Raw genomic sequence first — 17,320 nt, 5'->3', positions numbered from 1 at the left:
AAATGTACTTTAAATGAAAACTTTTTGTAACACTTTAGTTTAAGGTGCAGTTGCTTATTACATAGGATATTGACAGTTTATTAGTATTTATAAAGCACATATTAATGCATTCTGTATGACCATATTCTACATCCCTTAATCCTACCCAGTACCTAAACTTAAAAACTACCTTACTAACTATTAGTAAGCAGTAATTAGGAGTTTTTGAGGCAAAAGTCATAGTTAAAAGTCTATTTTTATTTTTATTTTATTTTATTGTGAGAATTGGACCCTATACGCTGATTTCACGCAGCCGTTATTTGAAATCGAAAGCGAGGCTCCGGTGGGAAGAAAACCGGAAGTGTCGTCTTTAATCATAGGAGAGTCGCGAATGCGATGGCGTATTGTTGTGTTTAATGTAAAAATTAGTTATTCTAAAAATGTGCATACATTTCTTTCATACTTTAGACTATATACAGTGAAATTTGTTTATAAATATTTTCTTTTTTTCAGAAAGTAAAAAAAAAGAAGCAGGAACGAACTATATACATATCCTATATTGAATATTAACATCCAATAGTGTAAATCGCGGCCGAAGCTTCAGGTTGGTAGTCCAAGGCATTGTTGTTTATCTTTACTTCCGGGGTTCTTCCCACCGGAGCCTCGCTTACGATTTCAAAATGGCGGCTGTGTGAAATCAGCGTATAAATACTACAAGTGCATATTCCACTAAGCACACTTCTTTTTTCACCAGTGAACATGACATTTTGTGGTCTTAATTTACTCACCTTTGCGTTGTTGTTGTTGTTGTTTTTGCAAATGCAATAAAAGTAAATATCACTTTAATAAAAAATAGACACATATGAATGAGATAATTGCTGACAATGCAAACCCAAAAACGAAATGATCATTTGTTTAGACAAAATGTTAATATAAAGAATTTTGAATTGCAGACTTTGGGATCTTGGGAAACCTCAACATATACTGTTAAGAAGTCACTGTTAATAAGTTTACTGAAAAGCATGCAGAATTACTAGGATCTGAGAATCTCATTGCTGTCTTGGAGAAACAACTGAGATATTAAGAAACGATTTTTCCTTCAATCAGTGTCTAGTAGAAGAGACAGGTAGAGTGAGAGGCTGGGAGAGAGGAGGAAGGGGAAAGGGGAAAGTAGGAGGGACAGAAAGAGAGAATAAGAGGAACTGTGTCTATCCTCCTAGAGAGCGGGTGGGTTGGGTTAAACTGGCACTTAAAAGAGCTGACTGGGATTGTTCTGTGCCTGATTAACAGGGGGAAGAGGAAGAGAAGGACAGAGATAGGAAACACACACTTGACGGGAGCATCCAGCAACTTTGATTCCGGCACTTTTCCCATTCCTCACATCACAGCTGTAGTCCATTATGCACCGGGCAGTGGTGCTGCTGACTCTCATCAGCACGAGCACGGCTCTGAAACCCGAGTGGATCCCGGAGAATTATCCTATGACAGAAGAAGGGGCTAAGAGGTTCGTGAGCGACTACAACTCAACCGCCGAGGAGGTCTTTTACTTCAGCACAGAGGCCAGCTGGAACTACAACACAAACCTGACTGACCACAATTCCAAGCTGCAGGTAACAGTCAATGTGTTTGACAGACATCCAGAAACATTGCTTATATAGTCTGACAGGGTACAACTGCCAAACTTGATGTAATATAATTCAAGACTGACTTCCATGAATTTAGGTTGTATGGTTCTGCTGGAAGTCCTTTTTTTGCATATGAGACTGTTGAATGTGCCATTTCAACAGCTCTTCGGAGTTCGGACAGCCTGTTATAACACATATTTTTGTCTTCCAATGGGTTTTATTATTCATATTATGATCATATTATGGACTATTGTAAAGTTTCACTATAGGGTAGGACCAAGAATTGAGTTTACTTAGTAGCATTCTGTAAAAGTGTAACAGTTGAGTTAATTAAATGACATGACTAATCATTACAATAATCCCACGTGTCATCATTTTGCTGCTCTTTCAGAGCTTAGGAATGAGCAACTTTGTCTCAGAAAATAGACTAAATTAGATAATTGTAGATAAAATGAAGTAAGAGGATAGAGAATTAAATGAAAATGATGGTGGTTAGCGTAGCTTAAAACATGGCCTTTGAAGAATTTGAGGAGAGACAGTTGAGTTGTTGAGATCTCTTTGGTTTGGAGTTTGAGCACAAGACTGAGTTTCAGAAGAAACTCTATTAAGAAATTTTTCTCAAAAGAAGAATCTGAGAAGACTTACACAAAAGTCTCCATTTGCTCTCTGTTCAATATCAATGCTTTCAAGGAGAACCAATTGAAAAGCTAAAAACTCATTTGGGATTTTCTTTCCTGTGGGATGTTAAGTGTTGTGCATTCCATAGTGTAAAAGTCATGTTATGCAATGCTATCAGATCATTTTTATGATTTATGATATTCCGAAAGGCCAATAATTATTTTATGGACAATGTTACTGCTGATAACCAAGAAACTGTTGATTTGAAAAACAAAAATCAATTGTAAATGCTGCAAGAGAATTTAACAACATTACAATACGGTATGAAAAACGGATACTAATTTTGAGTTTTGTCTAAGATTATATCTAACAGTGTTTTTAAATTGTCAGTGCTATTAAAAATCAAATTTTAGCAAGTGTTAGATGATGGCCAAGGTTATATATGTAAAAAAAAAAAATTATATGATCAATAAGTTATGACAACATATGTTTTACATTGCTTTAAAGCAGCACTAAGTAAGATTTTTTACCTTAAAATAATGTTTCCAAAATCGTTTCAGTGGTTGAATGGTGAAATGCACTTATGCCACAGCTTTGCGACCCTTTATCTGATATATCCACACTATGTAAGATTGCCAGATCGGGTCGCGTTTTTGTAGTTCTAATGAGACATAAGAAAACTACTCGTTTGACTTGCTTTACAATTGCAAGCGTTACAATTGCTACAATCGCTCGTTTGTGATGTCGTAATACATCATACTTTCATAAAATCATGTATCATACTCTACCTTGTCTGTGGCCATTGTTGATTCCAAAGCCGGTGCTGGATAAACAGAGAGCATGTGCGTGCGTGCGCGTGCGACAGTAGGCTGCGGTAGGCTAAATTATTTACGACAGCGGTAATGGACAATTCCGCTTCCAACCTGTAGGGTGACCGCAGAGGAAAAGTTACTTGGTGCTGCTTTAACTCATTAAAACAAGTTAACAATTTCAGTTTGATGAAATTTAAGTTGAAATGAAAAACATCCAAGCTGATTGTACTTAAAAAATAAGGCAGCATTTTTTTTTAAAATGTAAAATTAATTAATTATCGAATATCAGTGATACCGATAAAAATGGTAACACTTTACAAAGAGGCTCCATTTTTCAGCATTAGTTTACTACATTAGTCAATATAAACTAACACTGAAAAATACTTCTAAAGCATTTAGTGAACTTAAATAATGTTAATTTTTAAAAGTTGTGGTTCCACTTTATATTAAGATGACGTAGTTACATTGTTACTCACTAAAATAAGTACTGAGTAATATCAATTATGTATGGACTTACTATAGAGTTACTGTTAGGTCGTGTGTCCACCAAAGCGTTTTTTCACGCGGCTAGCATATTTTTTCTGTTGTTTTCAATGGGAGCGCCGTGTTTTTAAAACGCCATGAGCATAATGAGGCGGTGAGCGTTTTTTTCACGCTGAAGTGCTGATCACCCAGCGTTTTTTACTGGTCGCCGAGAGTTGAAGAATATTCAATTTTGGGTAAAACGCAGCGCTCATCACTGTTACTTTTTACCCAGCCATCCAATCAAATTATCTGCGAAATCATTTACAAGTAAACTGTGCTGCAGATATTCTGTATCATAGAAACGAAGCGTCTCAACTGAAAAAACGCTGTGATGCCAAAACACTCTCAAGCCGTGTGTCCACCAAAGCGTTGGTGAATTCTCCTGTACGCAGGAGGAAGTTTGAGGCGGACTGTCACCTGACTAATGATCTTGGTGACAGTAAATTGGCCAATGAATTTGGGAGCTAGTTTATTAGACACGGAGCGGAGCGGAATGTTCTTGATAGAAAACCACACTTTTTGACCTACGACGTGTACGGGAGGCCTAGACCGGTGGCGATCGGCTTTAGCCTTGGTGCTTGCCCCCACCTGGAGCAGAGTCTCATGGGCTCTCGTCCATGTGCGGTGGCACCTCTGGACGAAGGCATGAGCGGAGGGGACCGCGACTTCGGATTCCAGGCTAGAAAAAAACTGGTGGCTGGTACCCTAAGCTACACTCAAACGGAGATAGGCCCATAGATGACACTGGTAATGAGTTGTGTGCGTACTCCACCAATGAGAGTTGCTGACTCCAGGAGGAAGGATTCTTAGACATCAAACATCGCAACACCCTCTCCAAATCTTGGTTGGCTCTCTCGGTTTGCCCATTGCTTTGGGGATGGTAACCCGAAGATAGACTGACAGTCGCTCTCAGTAATCTACAAAACTCCTGCCAAAATTTGGACACAAATTGGGAACCCCTGTCCGAGACCACGTCAGTTGTGATGCCATGTAGACGAAAAACATGATCTAAGAAAGCCACCGCTGTCTCCTTGGCAGATGGTAATTTGGGCAAGGGAATAAAATGAGCCGCCTTCGAGAACCGGTCCACTACGGTAAAAACGACCGTCTTGCCCTGGGAGGGTGATATATATGGGACCAGGGTCTCGAAGGGACAGACAGCGGTTGGAGTAACCCATCTGGGGGTCGATTGGAAGTCCTACTAGTGGCACAAACCGAGCAAGCCAAAACAAAACTCCGAATGTCGCGAGCCGTTAACGGCCACCAGAACTGTTGCTTGACCAAAAAACTAGTGCGGTTTACCCCTGGATGACATGCTATGCTGGAACAGTGACTCATCGAATGACGTCGGACCGAACCCCCTCTGGCACAAACAATCGACTCGGTGGGCAACCGGGCGGAGGCATTACCCCTTCTACGGCAGTCCTGACCTTCGTATTGACCTCCCATGTGAGTGTGGAGATAAATAGTGTCTCGGGTAAAATACACTCGGGAGTAACTGGGCGTTCGGATTGGTCAAAAATACGAGATAAAGAATGGGGTTTGATGTTCTTAGACCCCGGGCGGTACGAGAGTGAAAAATCAAAACGACCAAAAAAAAGTGCCCAACGAGCCTGCCTGGAGTTGAATCTTTTGGCAGATCTAATATATTCCAGGTTCTTGTGATCGGTCCAAACGATAAAAGGCACCCCCAACCCTTCTAACCAATAATGCCACTCCTCCAGCACTAACTTGACTGCCAACAACTCTCTGTTACCAATGTCATAGTTACGTTCAGCAGGCGATAAACGATGGGACAAAAACGCGCAAGGGTGCATCTTGTTGACTGTGGAAGAGTGCTGGGAAAGAATTGCACCTAACCCCACCTCTGACGCGTCGACCTCCACCACGAACTGACGTGATGAATCTGGGGCAATCAAGATGGGAGCAGAACTGAAGCGGCTCTTGAGGTTAGCGAATACAGCCTTGGCTGTATCGGACCACCTGAACGTTGTTCTGGGCGAGGTTAAGGCAGTCAGAGGAGCAGCTAGTTGGCTGAAATTGCGAATAAAACGCCGAGAGAAATTGGCAAACCCCAGAAACCTCTGTAGGGCCTTATGGGAATCTGGGCTTGGCCAATCCATCACAGCCTTAACCTTGTCAGGATTCATGCGCACTCCCTCAGACGAGATGATGTAACCTAAGAAAGGAACAGACTGTGCATGAAAAGCGCATTTCTCCGCCCTGACAAAAAGCCCATTCTCTAGCAACCTCTGAAGCACTCGTCTGACGTGCTGAACGTGTTCCTGGAGAGAAGAAGAAAAAATCAATGTGTCATCCAGGTAGACATATATGAACTGGTCTACCATATCTATCAGAACGTCATTGATGAGTGCCTGGAAAACCCCTGGGGAGTTGGACAGCCCGAACGGCATGACCAAATATTCAAAATGGCCCCTGGGAGTGTTAAAGGTGGTTTTCCATTCAACCCCCTTCCTGATGCGAACCAAATGATATGCATTGCGTAAATCCAATTTTGTGAAGACGGAGGCTCCCTGCAACCGCTCGAAGGCTAAAGACATAAACGGCAAAGGATAAGTATTCTTTACCCTGATGTTATTCAACCCTCGGTAGTCAATACACGGTCGCAGAGACCTGTCCTTCTTACCGACAAAAAAGAACCCAGCCCCCGGCGGAGAAGAGGAAGGACGACTTAATTCGGAAGCTAGAGAATCAGAAATGTATTTTTCCATGGCCTCCCTTTCTGGGACAGAAAGTGAGTATAACTTGCCTTTAGGCGGAGACGTACCTGGTATAAGATCTATAGCACAGTCGTAGGGACAGTGAGGAGGAAGAAAAGCAGCCCGAGACTTACTGAACACTCCCTTCAGGTCGAGATACTTCGCGGGCATGTTAGACAGATTCACCGACTCCTCCTGCAAGACAGAACTGGACACCGAAGAACAGGCAGACATTAAACAAGACGCATAACATTGGGTGCTCCAAGCATACACAGAGGTGTGGCCCCAGTCAACCCTGGGATTGTGCCGGGTGAGCTAGGGATGACCGAGGACCACCGGAGTATGAGGAGAGTCCAGTAGTAGAAATGAAAGTTCCTCTGTGTGCTTGCCTGAGGTTATGAGTGTCAGATGATCCGTGGTGAGTGTAATGACTGGTAGTTCTTGTCCATTGAGTGTGTTGACGGAAATGGGATTCGTGAGTGGTGTGATGGGAATTTGCAGCTTACGTGCTAAAGATAAATCCATGAAATTCCCCTCGGCCCCAGAATCCAGAAGTGCTTGACAGTTGTAGAATCTGGTTGCCAATTGCAGTCTCACCGGGAGGAGAGTGGAGGAGGTCTTGCTGGTGGAGATCCCACCTGACAGTAGCCTCCTGCTTACTGCCGAGCCCGATCTTTTACGGGGCAGGTGTTGATGAAATGACCGGTACCTCCGCAGTAGAGGCATAACCCCCGGGATCTCCGTCTTTCTTTTTCCTCCCGTGAGAGCCGAGCACTACCCACCTGCATGGGCTCGTGATCGAAGGTGTGGCTGACCGTATCACCGCCACTGGCTCGAGAGGGTCCGAAGGTCTCCGGAATCAGGGTCCTTCGGGAATGCTATTCCACCCTCTGTAAGCGGGCATTCCCCTGCAGGGCCAGCTTGATCAGTCCGTTGAGATCCTTCGAGAGATCCAGGGCGTAGATCTCCTTCTGGATACGGTCAGCTAGCCCATGCAGGAACATGTTCCACTGCGCTTCCTCGTTCCAGTGACACTCTACGGCGAGCGTACGGAACTTGATCGAGTAGTCGGCGACTGATTGGTTCTCCCGGGGAAGATCGGCTAAGCGACGTGCAGCCTCTCTCCCCGCCACCGCCCGATCGAAAACCCTCTTCATCTCTGCTGAGAGTGTTTGGAACGAGGAACAGCATGGATCCTTATTCATGGAACATTAAACATGGAACACTTCGTTAGGAATGCTCTGCAAAACTGTGGCTCACCGTTATACCTCTCAGGGGCAGGTAATCTTGGCTCAGGCTGATGGTTGGTTGAAGAGGGCGTGGGGAGAGTCGGCGGTGCAGGTGGCGCAGTGGGAGTCGCTAGTTGTTTTTGTTAGCGCTGGGTGAGCTCGTCACCTGCTCTACTAAGGCTTGCACGGCACAACAATTCAGGGCTAGATTTTCTTCCTGCTGGTCCATCCTTGTGGCGTTCCTAGAAAGGAATTCGCTAAGTTCCGGGGTTCTCATGAGACAGAATCCTCCGATGACAGCAGGCAGACAGGAACTCAACACGACGGCAGGCAGACAGTAACTCAACCCGACCGAAGGCAGAAAGTAACTCAACAGGACTCCAAACAGGAACGGGAACACCAGACGAAGACCATACAGCACAGGGATACATCCAACAACGATCTGACAAACACAAGACGAAAGACCAAGGTATAAATAGAGATCGCTATCCAGAATCAGATGGCGCTGATGACAATCATTGGCTGATTTGCGACCACACCCATACTCACGCACATACACAAACAGTGCGAGAAAGAGTCAGTGAATCAATGAACCGTGACAATACGCCTAGCTGTGGGCGCTTGAGAGCGTTTTGGCAGCGCTGTATTTTTTTTCGGTTGAGACATTTCGTTGCTATGATACAGAATATCCGCAGCACAGTTTAATTGTAACTGATTTCGCATATAATTTTGTTTCATACTAAAAATTAATTTTTCATCCATTTTGTTCGATTAGCTCTGCTGGTTGACCTCATTGTACAGAAAGAATCTTATGACAGTTGGTCGGTGTGGTATTTGTCCCGCCCCTCCTCCACTGTGATTGGACGGCTGGGTAAAAAGTGACAGTGATGAGCGCAGCGTTTTACCCAAAGTTGAACATTTTTCAACTCTCGGCAACCAGTAAAAAACGTTGGGCGCTCAGCGCTTGAGCGTTAAATACACGCTCTGCGCCTCGTTACGCTCTTGGCGTTCTAAAAACTCGGCACTCCCATTGAAAACGATTGGAATTATACGCCAGCAGCGTGAAAAAACGCTTTGGTGGACACACGCCCACAGCTAGGCGTTTTCAGCAGAGCGTCTAGCGTTTTCAACAGAGCGTCTAGCGTTTTCAGCTGGCTAAAAACGCTTTGGTGGACACATGGCCTTAGGCTTAGGGTTAGTTATTTGTAGTAATTATGCATAAATTACTGTTATTAGTAAGTACATGTAGTAATGTGTAATTACTTCACCTTAGAATAAAGTGTTACCAAAGTTTTATCTCTTAAGATTATTTAATGGAACTAAGCTAATGTGAGCTAACAATGAATGCCATTGTGATAAATGCAGAGACGAGGTGGTCACCATTGCTCTTCCCACACATACACAAGCCTCCTTCAGACAGCTGTCTCAACACTATTTTACAGCTGTCTCAACACTCACTCACAGTTTTTCAAATTGATGCTGGCACCACACTCACTGCTCAACATCTGAGCGAAACCTCAACAAAAAAGTCTATAGAAAGCTGTGTAGTACCTGAGCAATGCCTGGTGTGATGTCTATTATTTCAGACACATCAAACGAGTTGATCAAAGAGCCTCCGTTTCGGGCATCTCTATTGAAGGCGGCAGGCAGGTTGTTGCTGTGAGCAAGGCTCTCTCTGACTGCGTATGAAGATAAAGCAGCATTGTATGAAAGCAACACACCCGTCGCACTCATTCCACAGAGAGCGCGGTCACAGGACACCCGGTCATGGTTGCTGGAGCAGGGATTTTTGTTTTCACATTCAGCGTGACCGTATAGGCATCTTGGTGGTGTGCGTTCAGCAGATAAACGTGGAGGTTATTTTAATGTAGCATATGCTGATGTTGAGGACTGCAGGGATTTAGAATAAAGCAAGGGGAAAAGGGGAGAAAATTGGAATTTTAAACTACCAAGCAGCTTGAAAAAGTGCAACAGTATGCCACTTGAACTTGGACTTCGTAATTGGAAACTCTTGCCAAAAGCCCCAACTCCAAATGAACTTTGATGCTGTGCATGATGTCAAGCAAACATGGCAGCATCCAAGATGATAGTCATAAAGATTAGTTTTAAGCAAATAAAATGCATATATGAGTCGAAATTCCTGCATTACATTATTATGATAAAACCTTATTTTTGCAGAATTAGGTGCGTAAATGTTTCAAATGAGCTTTTCTGTTGATAATTTTAAAAATATTTAACAGGGATGCATAAACATTGGCATGGGGAAGAATAGAATATGATGGTAATTTTCTTATTTTTATTTTTTACTTTTAACTCTTTCCATACCAGCATTTTTTTAAGTTGCTAGCAATCGCCAGCAATTTTGATAACTTTTTTTTTTTTTTTACAAAACTTTAATGGTCACCATAATATTGCGTATGAATATCTGAACATGCAATATATGAAAAGAAAGAACAGGGCCTCTGCTTTAAAAGAACAAAAACTTTGTTTTCAAGCTTCATGCATTATTTTTTTCATAAGGTTTTATAAAAAAAAAGCAACATTTAGCAACATAAAGCTGAGAAACTCGCGTTTATTGTCAAAGATTTTGTCCGGATCGGATCCAAAACGTAGATGGAGTAGATCGAGTCCATCAACACAGTCCTATAACTCGTCCTGGGTCAACATTTCATTAGGTAATGTGAGTCTGTTTTTATTTGAATACCGTTTAATGTTTGGTGAACATGTTATTTTACATGTGCATCAGCAATGTATCTGCTTCTTCTTCGCCTGTGTTTTGATTTGGAGAGAATGTATTCTTTCATTATATAACGCCCCTGTTCTGACTGAGCTACCCGCTCAGATTTTGTTAACTCCCATTAAAACAGTAGGTAGCACAATTCAGTAGCGAAAAATGCTACCTATAAGATTGTGCTACCAGCATCATATTCATGTGGTTTGAGGCTTTATTAACATCTACAGTATACACTAAACCTACCCTTAAAACAATGGAAATATAGTGTTGGTAGCAAAATCTGATAGGTAAAATCTTCTCGTCAGAATTTCAGAACACCCTCAAATGTATAACAGGGAAAACTGGTGGTAAAGAACTTTATTTTTGTGATATTTACATAGCCACTGTTTTTATTATTATTTAAAGTGTGCAGCTGAACCACATTTAATGCCAAATATCTGATTTGTGCCAGATAAAAAAAAAAAAAAACATAATTGTTTATGTAAATGCTTTATGTCAATGTCCCTTGAGTCTGCATTGTTCATGCAGCACATTCTACAAATCCGCTTTCCTTGCCCATCCCCCCCGCCCCCCTACATTAGAGGCACTTGCTTTCACCGCGCACCTTCTGTGGCAAAGTGACCATGTGTAGCCCATCATTTCATTTCTGTATTGAGCGAGGCTAGTCGGTGCATCAGATCAGACAGAATCTTTAAAATAGGCTCTAAAAAGCACACACACTGACACACAGGCATCTTTAACAACTGTTTGGATACTTCAAGGACAAAATGAGGTGGAAAACGCGTGCAATCTGCTGTGAAAACTCACATTCCATACCCATCAAACATCTGCTGACAAGAGAGAGTGTTTAGGGAGGTTTGCATGGATGATTCAGAGCCAAGTGCACATGACTGAGCTCTAAAGCTTGTCACCCTTTTGATGGTGTCAGTCACAAGTTATTATCTTACGTTTTTATGTCAAGCCTTGAACAGAACAAATGGGACCTTGGAAGAAGAGGTGGAAAAACAAGAAGCTAGCAGTCTTTATCTCTGAGGAAAACGGAGTGTGAACAAGCAAGTGAAGGATATAAGATAATAGAGATAAATACAGATGTCACCAGCTTGTTAATCAGTGATGGAGGAAAAGAAACTGTGGAAGGGAGCTCATCTCCACTCAGGTCAACAAAGGCATGACCCCATGAACTAATGAGTTCACTGGCTTTGACAGGGCCAATGTGCCCTGCGGTTATCATAACAGAAAAGGGATGCTGGGGTCAGACAGTTCACAGCGGGACACGGTAAAACTTCAAAAAAGCATGACGCACCCAAGACCAGGAAACAATAAACCTTTAGAAAGAATGTACACTAAAAGTTTACTGGATTTTAACATTAAAAAAAGAAAACATGCTACATTAAATCATGTTAATTTGTTAAGTTACCATAATATATATGTAACCCGCTCTGTGTGGGAGGCGGGTGCTCTAACAAGGAGGCTAAAGACCACAATCTGTAGCGTCAGTCGCTAGAGCTCCTCCTGAGATCAGGGGAGTGAGGTTTACTTGCACAGCTGGCCTCCGTTACATATATACAATAAAAAAATATCTGAATTTTTCACTGCTATAAAATCTTTTTTGGCATGCAATGAAAAATGGCTTATAATGTACAGCAAAATAATAAATTAAATACAGTTCAGGAACTGAATTAGATCTTGATTTCTTAAGTTCATTTAGTGTATTCATCAGACTCTTTCAAACCGGTTATTTGTGAGTCATTTGAATCATTTGTATGTGAATCGACTAACCAACTCTGGTATGCTTCTTTTTGCACGCTAGCTCATGAGGACAATTCCGTTGTTTAATTTTGTAGTACACCATTGTTTTTTTATCTCACCACATTAAATTTGGATGCAAAATCACATTCACAACTCATGAAGCATTGTTTTTGAATAGACTGTACACTCTGAATACATGTTTGTTTATTAGTCATGGTTCATGGAATGTCCATTTATAATGAACTTCAGTAAACTCCACCAATGCATTAAAAAACGTAATGAATATTTGTCTTAAAGAGATAGTTGACCCACAAAATGTATTTCTGTTATCATTTGCCCACCTTCATGTCATTGTACAACTTTATGAATGATTTTTTTTTTTGTCTATACAATAGTTGTCAATAAAACGGTTTGGATAACAGCATTCTTCAAAATATTTTATTTTGTGTTCTGCAGAAAAAAGCAGTGCATAGTTTAGAAGGAAATTTTGGGTGAACTATCCCTTTTAGTAACATGTAAATCATGAAGCTCTGAAATCCTGTTAGGAAGCTCAACGCTTGGAAAAACATCCAACTTCACCTCTATATCCTCACCCCACAGTATCTTAAAATACACAGAGTTTGAGAAGTCGTCGTCCCTGACAAGCTGACCACATTCTCAGCTCAGTGATGTCTAACATGACCAAAACAGACACACAACTGTTTTTATGACAGCAGGTGCTAGCAGCTAGCAGGTGCTTTATACCTCAGCCTGAATTGTTTCAGGTGCTTTCACAAGAAGAAATGAGTTCCTGTCAGGATTCAAAGGATAAATTGATGGATGGTGCTACCCCATTTATATCCCTTATGGCTGCAAAAGCAATCCAAGCTCTTATTGAAAACATAACAAGACAGAAAGAAACTCCAGTATTGAGCAAGAGCCAGAAATGATTATTAAGAAAGATTGCACTGAGAGAACAGAAAATCGTGGGGATGGAACGAGATATGGGAATATGACACATTTCTCCCACAAAAGCATAACATATTACTGTACTTTAGCACACATGCTATTATTTTCTGAAATATATGCAATGCATCAACAAATTGCATTCGCTCTGTAATCTGTCATTCTTGATTTTCTTACGTGATTTTATCTATCAGGATTGATTATCTTGAAAAGAGGGGGTTACATACCAGAACCTGGTTGATTCATTGGAGGAGAGGGGGTGAAAATTGTTTAATTCTATTTAACAACTTAATGGTTTGAAGCGGTCTGAAATTTCCTTCACTTCATGTTTTATGGGGCCATTCCATAGACATAATTATTTGTATACTGTACAAAGTGTGTATTCTATCCCCTAATCCTAAACCAACCCATCAGAGAAAACTTTCTGCATTTTTAGATTTTCAAAAAACATCACTTAGTATGATTTATAAGTTTTCCTCTTGGGGACCAAACAATGTCCCCACAAGGACAAAGATTTCTACAGAGCCCCTAAGGGGACATGGTGGTGGGGGAAAAAATTAGATGGGAGGAAAAATCATCAATAAGTCAATGCTTTAATAGTCTCTCGCAACTTTTGTTCTTTGCGAGTGAATGCAAAGTTTCTCAGGGAATGCAAAACATTTGCGAGGGAATGTAAAAGCATTGGCAAATAATCTTTCCTCCCATCTTATATATTTTTTCACCGTGTCCCTTTAGGGGCTCCGTAGATTTCAGAAATTTACATCTTTGTGGGGACATTTTGTAGGTTAATACGTGTGAAAATAAAATTAACATGCTCAGTTTCATTTCAGTAAATTTCATTAAATCATGAAAACTTTAAGTGACTTTAAATGAGAAATATTCATTATATTTACGTGAAAAACAATTGATTTTTCAGATTTACAAAAAGAGTCTGTCTCATTAATAATGATTGGACCCATTTTGCATGGAATATTCAGACTCTCTTCACTTGTTCCTCCAGGTGTCTGCATCATTGGAGGAACAGGCATTCACAGAGGCATGGGGTCTAAAAGCAAAGGCTACATTCTCTGACTCTCTCTTGGAGACCTTCACTAATCCAGACCTGAAGAAAATCATCAAAAAGATCAATGTTCTGGGACCGGCCAATCTCCCAACCGCAGAGAGAGAGAGGGTGAGTTGACATGCACCACTGAAGCTGTGGAGGAAAGCATCAAGATTGTGTTTTGCTGTGATCGCTCTCTTTGTTTTCCCAGTACAATACCATTCTGAGCCAGATGGACAGCATCTACTCAACTGCAAAGGTGTGTCCCACTCCAGAGGAATGCTGGTCTTTGGAGCCTGGTGAGAAACACTCCCAACACTTTGTTGATGTGTGTCAGTAAAGGTCAAAGTGAAGGTGAAAATTCATGTATACTCAAAAGAAAAAACAAGTGCTTGCAATCCAGCCAAAGAATTATGTTTTAGATGAGCGTGAGAATCAAGCTAAAGATGGTTAAAGAGGTGAAACAAAGAACATAAAACACAACCCAGTATACAAAAGTGGCAAAGACACCTTTGCAGAAAGATTAGCTTTTAAATGAAGAATATTGTTAAAATGCTACAAAGGACAATTCTGCAGCTTTAAAATGTAATATTTAGAATATTCAGCCTAAACAGCCTTATTTGAAGTGTGATATTGCTTATACACAACAGTTAACAATAAACAATATGTTAAAATGAAGTAACATTCATTTTTGTTCAGCCAACAAAATCTCTAAGCAACACACAGTAGTGCATGATACAATGACTCACACATAAATATAGCTTTTTGTTTTGTTTCTGAAGGACTTTTTGTTTTGGTCAGAGCCACTCGCATGTGCAAGTACTTTGACATTTGGTGCGGTTGCACTTCGGGCGACCCGAGTTCGAGTTCTGACTCGAGGTCCTTTTCCGATCCAATTCCCATATTTTGTCTCCCAGTTTTTTCCTGTCTGTCCTCCTATATCTAAATAAAGGTAAAAAAGCCCAAAAATATAACTTAAAAAAAATGTCCATGGGGGAATGCACAGAGGATGAATTCTGCATGAGGGTAAAATATTTTCTCATGCATATTTCACAATGGGCATTGACCAACAAGAAAGTTGCTTGGATTGAAAGTAACTTCATTGTAAGCTCATCTTCATACATCTTCATACAAGATACAATGGAAACATGAGGACTACTTATACAGCAAGACCAACAAGAAACACCTGTGAACAATAAAGATAATCAACCAAACATAACATGACACATAAAGCCTGGTTCACACGGCAGGATAATTAGGCCGATTTTAGCCCAGATTTACCCCTTCCGACAATCTGCTCCGATTATGGTAAAATAATCTGATCAGATATTCCTGCCGTGTGTGATGTGCTAAGAGTGCTCTCGTCTGCTCGGAAGGACGCCGGGACCGCTCCGATCTCAAATCGGGGATATGCAACATGTTGGATTTTTTTGGCCCGATTTCTCCTCGTGTGTGATTTTCCCCGGGGACCAGGGGCGTGGTAGCAGCGGGAAAAAGGGTACCGAGTACCCAGGGCCCGAGGCAGGGGGGGGGGCCCTTAGAAGACGCCGAGCTTAAGTCAAAAGTCCGTCCAACCCCCCCCCCGTTGGAGAAGTCGCCGCGCTCAAATCGAAAGTCCTTCTCCGTCTCTCTCTCAGCCCCCCCCCCACCCCCCCGTTGGAGAAGTCGCCGCGCTCAAATCAAAAGTCCGTCTCCGTCTCTCTCTCACCCCCCCTCCCCCCCGCCGTTGGAGAAGTCGCCGCGTTCAAATCAAAAGTCCGTCTCCGTCTCTCTCTCAACCCCCACCCCCCCCCCCCTCGTTGGAGAAGTCGCCGCGCTCAAATCAAAAGTCCGTCTCCGTCTCTCTCTCACCACCCCCCCCCCCCCGTTGGAGGAGTCGCCGCGCTCAAATAAAAAGTACGTGGCGGGGGGCCCAGCTAGATGGTTTGTACCCAGGGCCCAAAATTTGGTACTACACCCTTGCCGGGGACAAACGAGTACGCAGCCTGTGGACTGTGGCGTGTAGCCAATCAGAAAGCGAGGTGACGAGGCGTAGAGGAAGCACCGGGAAACAAAATCAAAACCATAGACAGTATAAGAAGTGGACAGAGCCATCTCATTGGAACTCAGTTGAGACAGTTGAAGCCCATTTTTAGCGATTTTTGAGCACTTCCGTTCCTGACGCGCAGACTCAAACCGACTCAAACTAAGCTTGATGACGTGAGCAACCTGTCTGACAGACGTAAATCTTCTAGTAGCTGTGCGTGAAAATTGCCAACGTTAATCACTTCATATGTATTCACTTATCACATACCGAATTATTTCCAATTCCCCAAAAACGTTGTTGAAATATTTTGTCCCGTTGCTTTTATGGACTCATTATCTATGGGCTTCTCCCTTGACGGGACGTCCCCCCGATTGCCTGCGAGCTTCTCCTCTTGTCTATACGGTAATGTCTCTATTGCGCGACATAAAGTCGCGTGGTTATGACACAATCGTTAGCCTGTTTTTAACAAAAACGGCTTCTACTGGGCCATAACGTAATATACAAAGTACTGGAGCCTTTTATACAGTGTCGTGTTTATTTAGAAATAAATAATGGACAAATGAAGTCTTTGGACGCCTCAGATGTAAAGTTATTCGCTGTCAAAGTGACGCCAATATGAATGGGAGTCAATGGAATGCTAACAGCAGGTGAAGTTCTGCTACAATGGCGGCCCCCGCGAGGCTTCAACTTCCGGGTGATGGATTACCCCCTTGATCAAAACAGCTGTCCATGCTCGCGTTGTCTCCACTTCTTTGACCATCGCCTTTTCTTTTGATAACGTTTTTTTTCGGTTAAAAACAAACTACAAACTTTTGCCACTGCATCCTCTTCGTCCGCCATGATTGTTTACTCTGAAGTCAAGTTTAATCTCGAGGGATTTTGCGAGATTTTCCGTCTGACCTGGGAATGCTCGGGAGTCAAATCGGTTCGTGTGTGATGTGTTGATTTTGCCGTGTGGTGCGCAGCCACTGTACGACCAAAACTGTTAGACCCGTGATTTTTTATCGCCGTGTGTGAGGTCTCTCAGGTTTGGAAAATCGGCCGACAATTTTAAAATCGTCCCGTGTGAACCAGGCTTGAGACAAAAGAAGCACAAGACATGATCACATGAGGGCAAGGAAGTCACATGAGAAGAAATCTGGAAACGTCAAAGAGAATTTCAAAATAAAAGACATAAAACATAACCATGAACCAAAACCAATCGTGACCTACTGGTATAAAGATGCAACCTGCAGAAAGAATCGCTGAAAAATCCCCACCACTTGCAGTATTCTCAACATTTAACTTTACAAAATGTTTAAAGTTAAAATTAGCAG

At 42.1% G+C, this 17,320-nt stretch overlaps 1 protein-coding gene across 1 annotated transcript in view; it reads left to right on the top strand.

The window, feature by feature from the left end:
- Positions 1-1,256: 1,256 nt before the first annotated feature.
- The window catches only part of ace (angiotensin I converting enzyme (peptidyl-dipeptidase A) 1), a 42,708-nt gene continuing 26,644 nt past the window's right edge, over positions 1,257-17,320 (top strand). The window contains exons 1-3 of the mRNA XM_077206155.1: positions 1,257-1,589; positions 13,937-14,107; positions 14,190-14,277. Coding sequence (XP_077062270.1) covers positions 1,380-1,589; positions 13,937-14,107; positions 14,190-14,277 — 469 coding nt within the window. The 5' untranslated portion in view covers positions 1,257-1,379. The remainder of the gene's footprint in view (positions 1,590-13,936; positions 14,108-14,189; positions 14,278-17,320) is intronic.

This window comes from Siphateles boraxobius, unplaced genomic scaffold (assembly GCF_051911475.1).
Source record: "Siphateles boraxobius isolate OS27281-9 unplaced genomic scaffold, OSU_SipBor_1 55, whole genome shotgun sequence".
Classification (NCBI taxonomy): Eukaryota; Metazoa; Chordata; class Actinopteri; order Cypriniformes; family Leuciscidae; genus Siphateles; species Siphateles boraxobius.
This window is presented reverse-complemented; position numbering and strand designations above follow the sequence as displayed.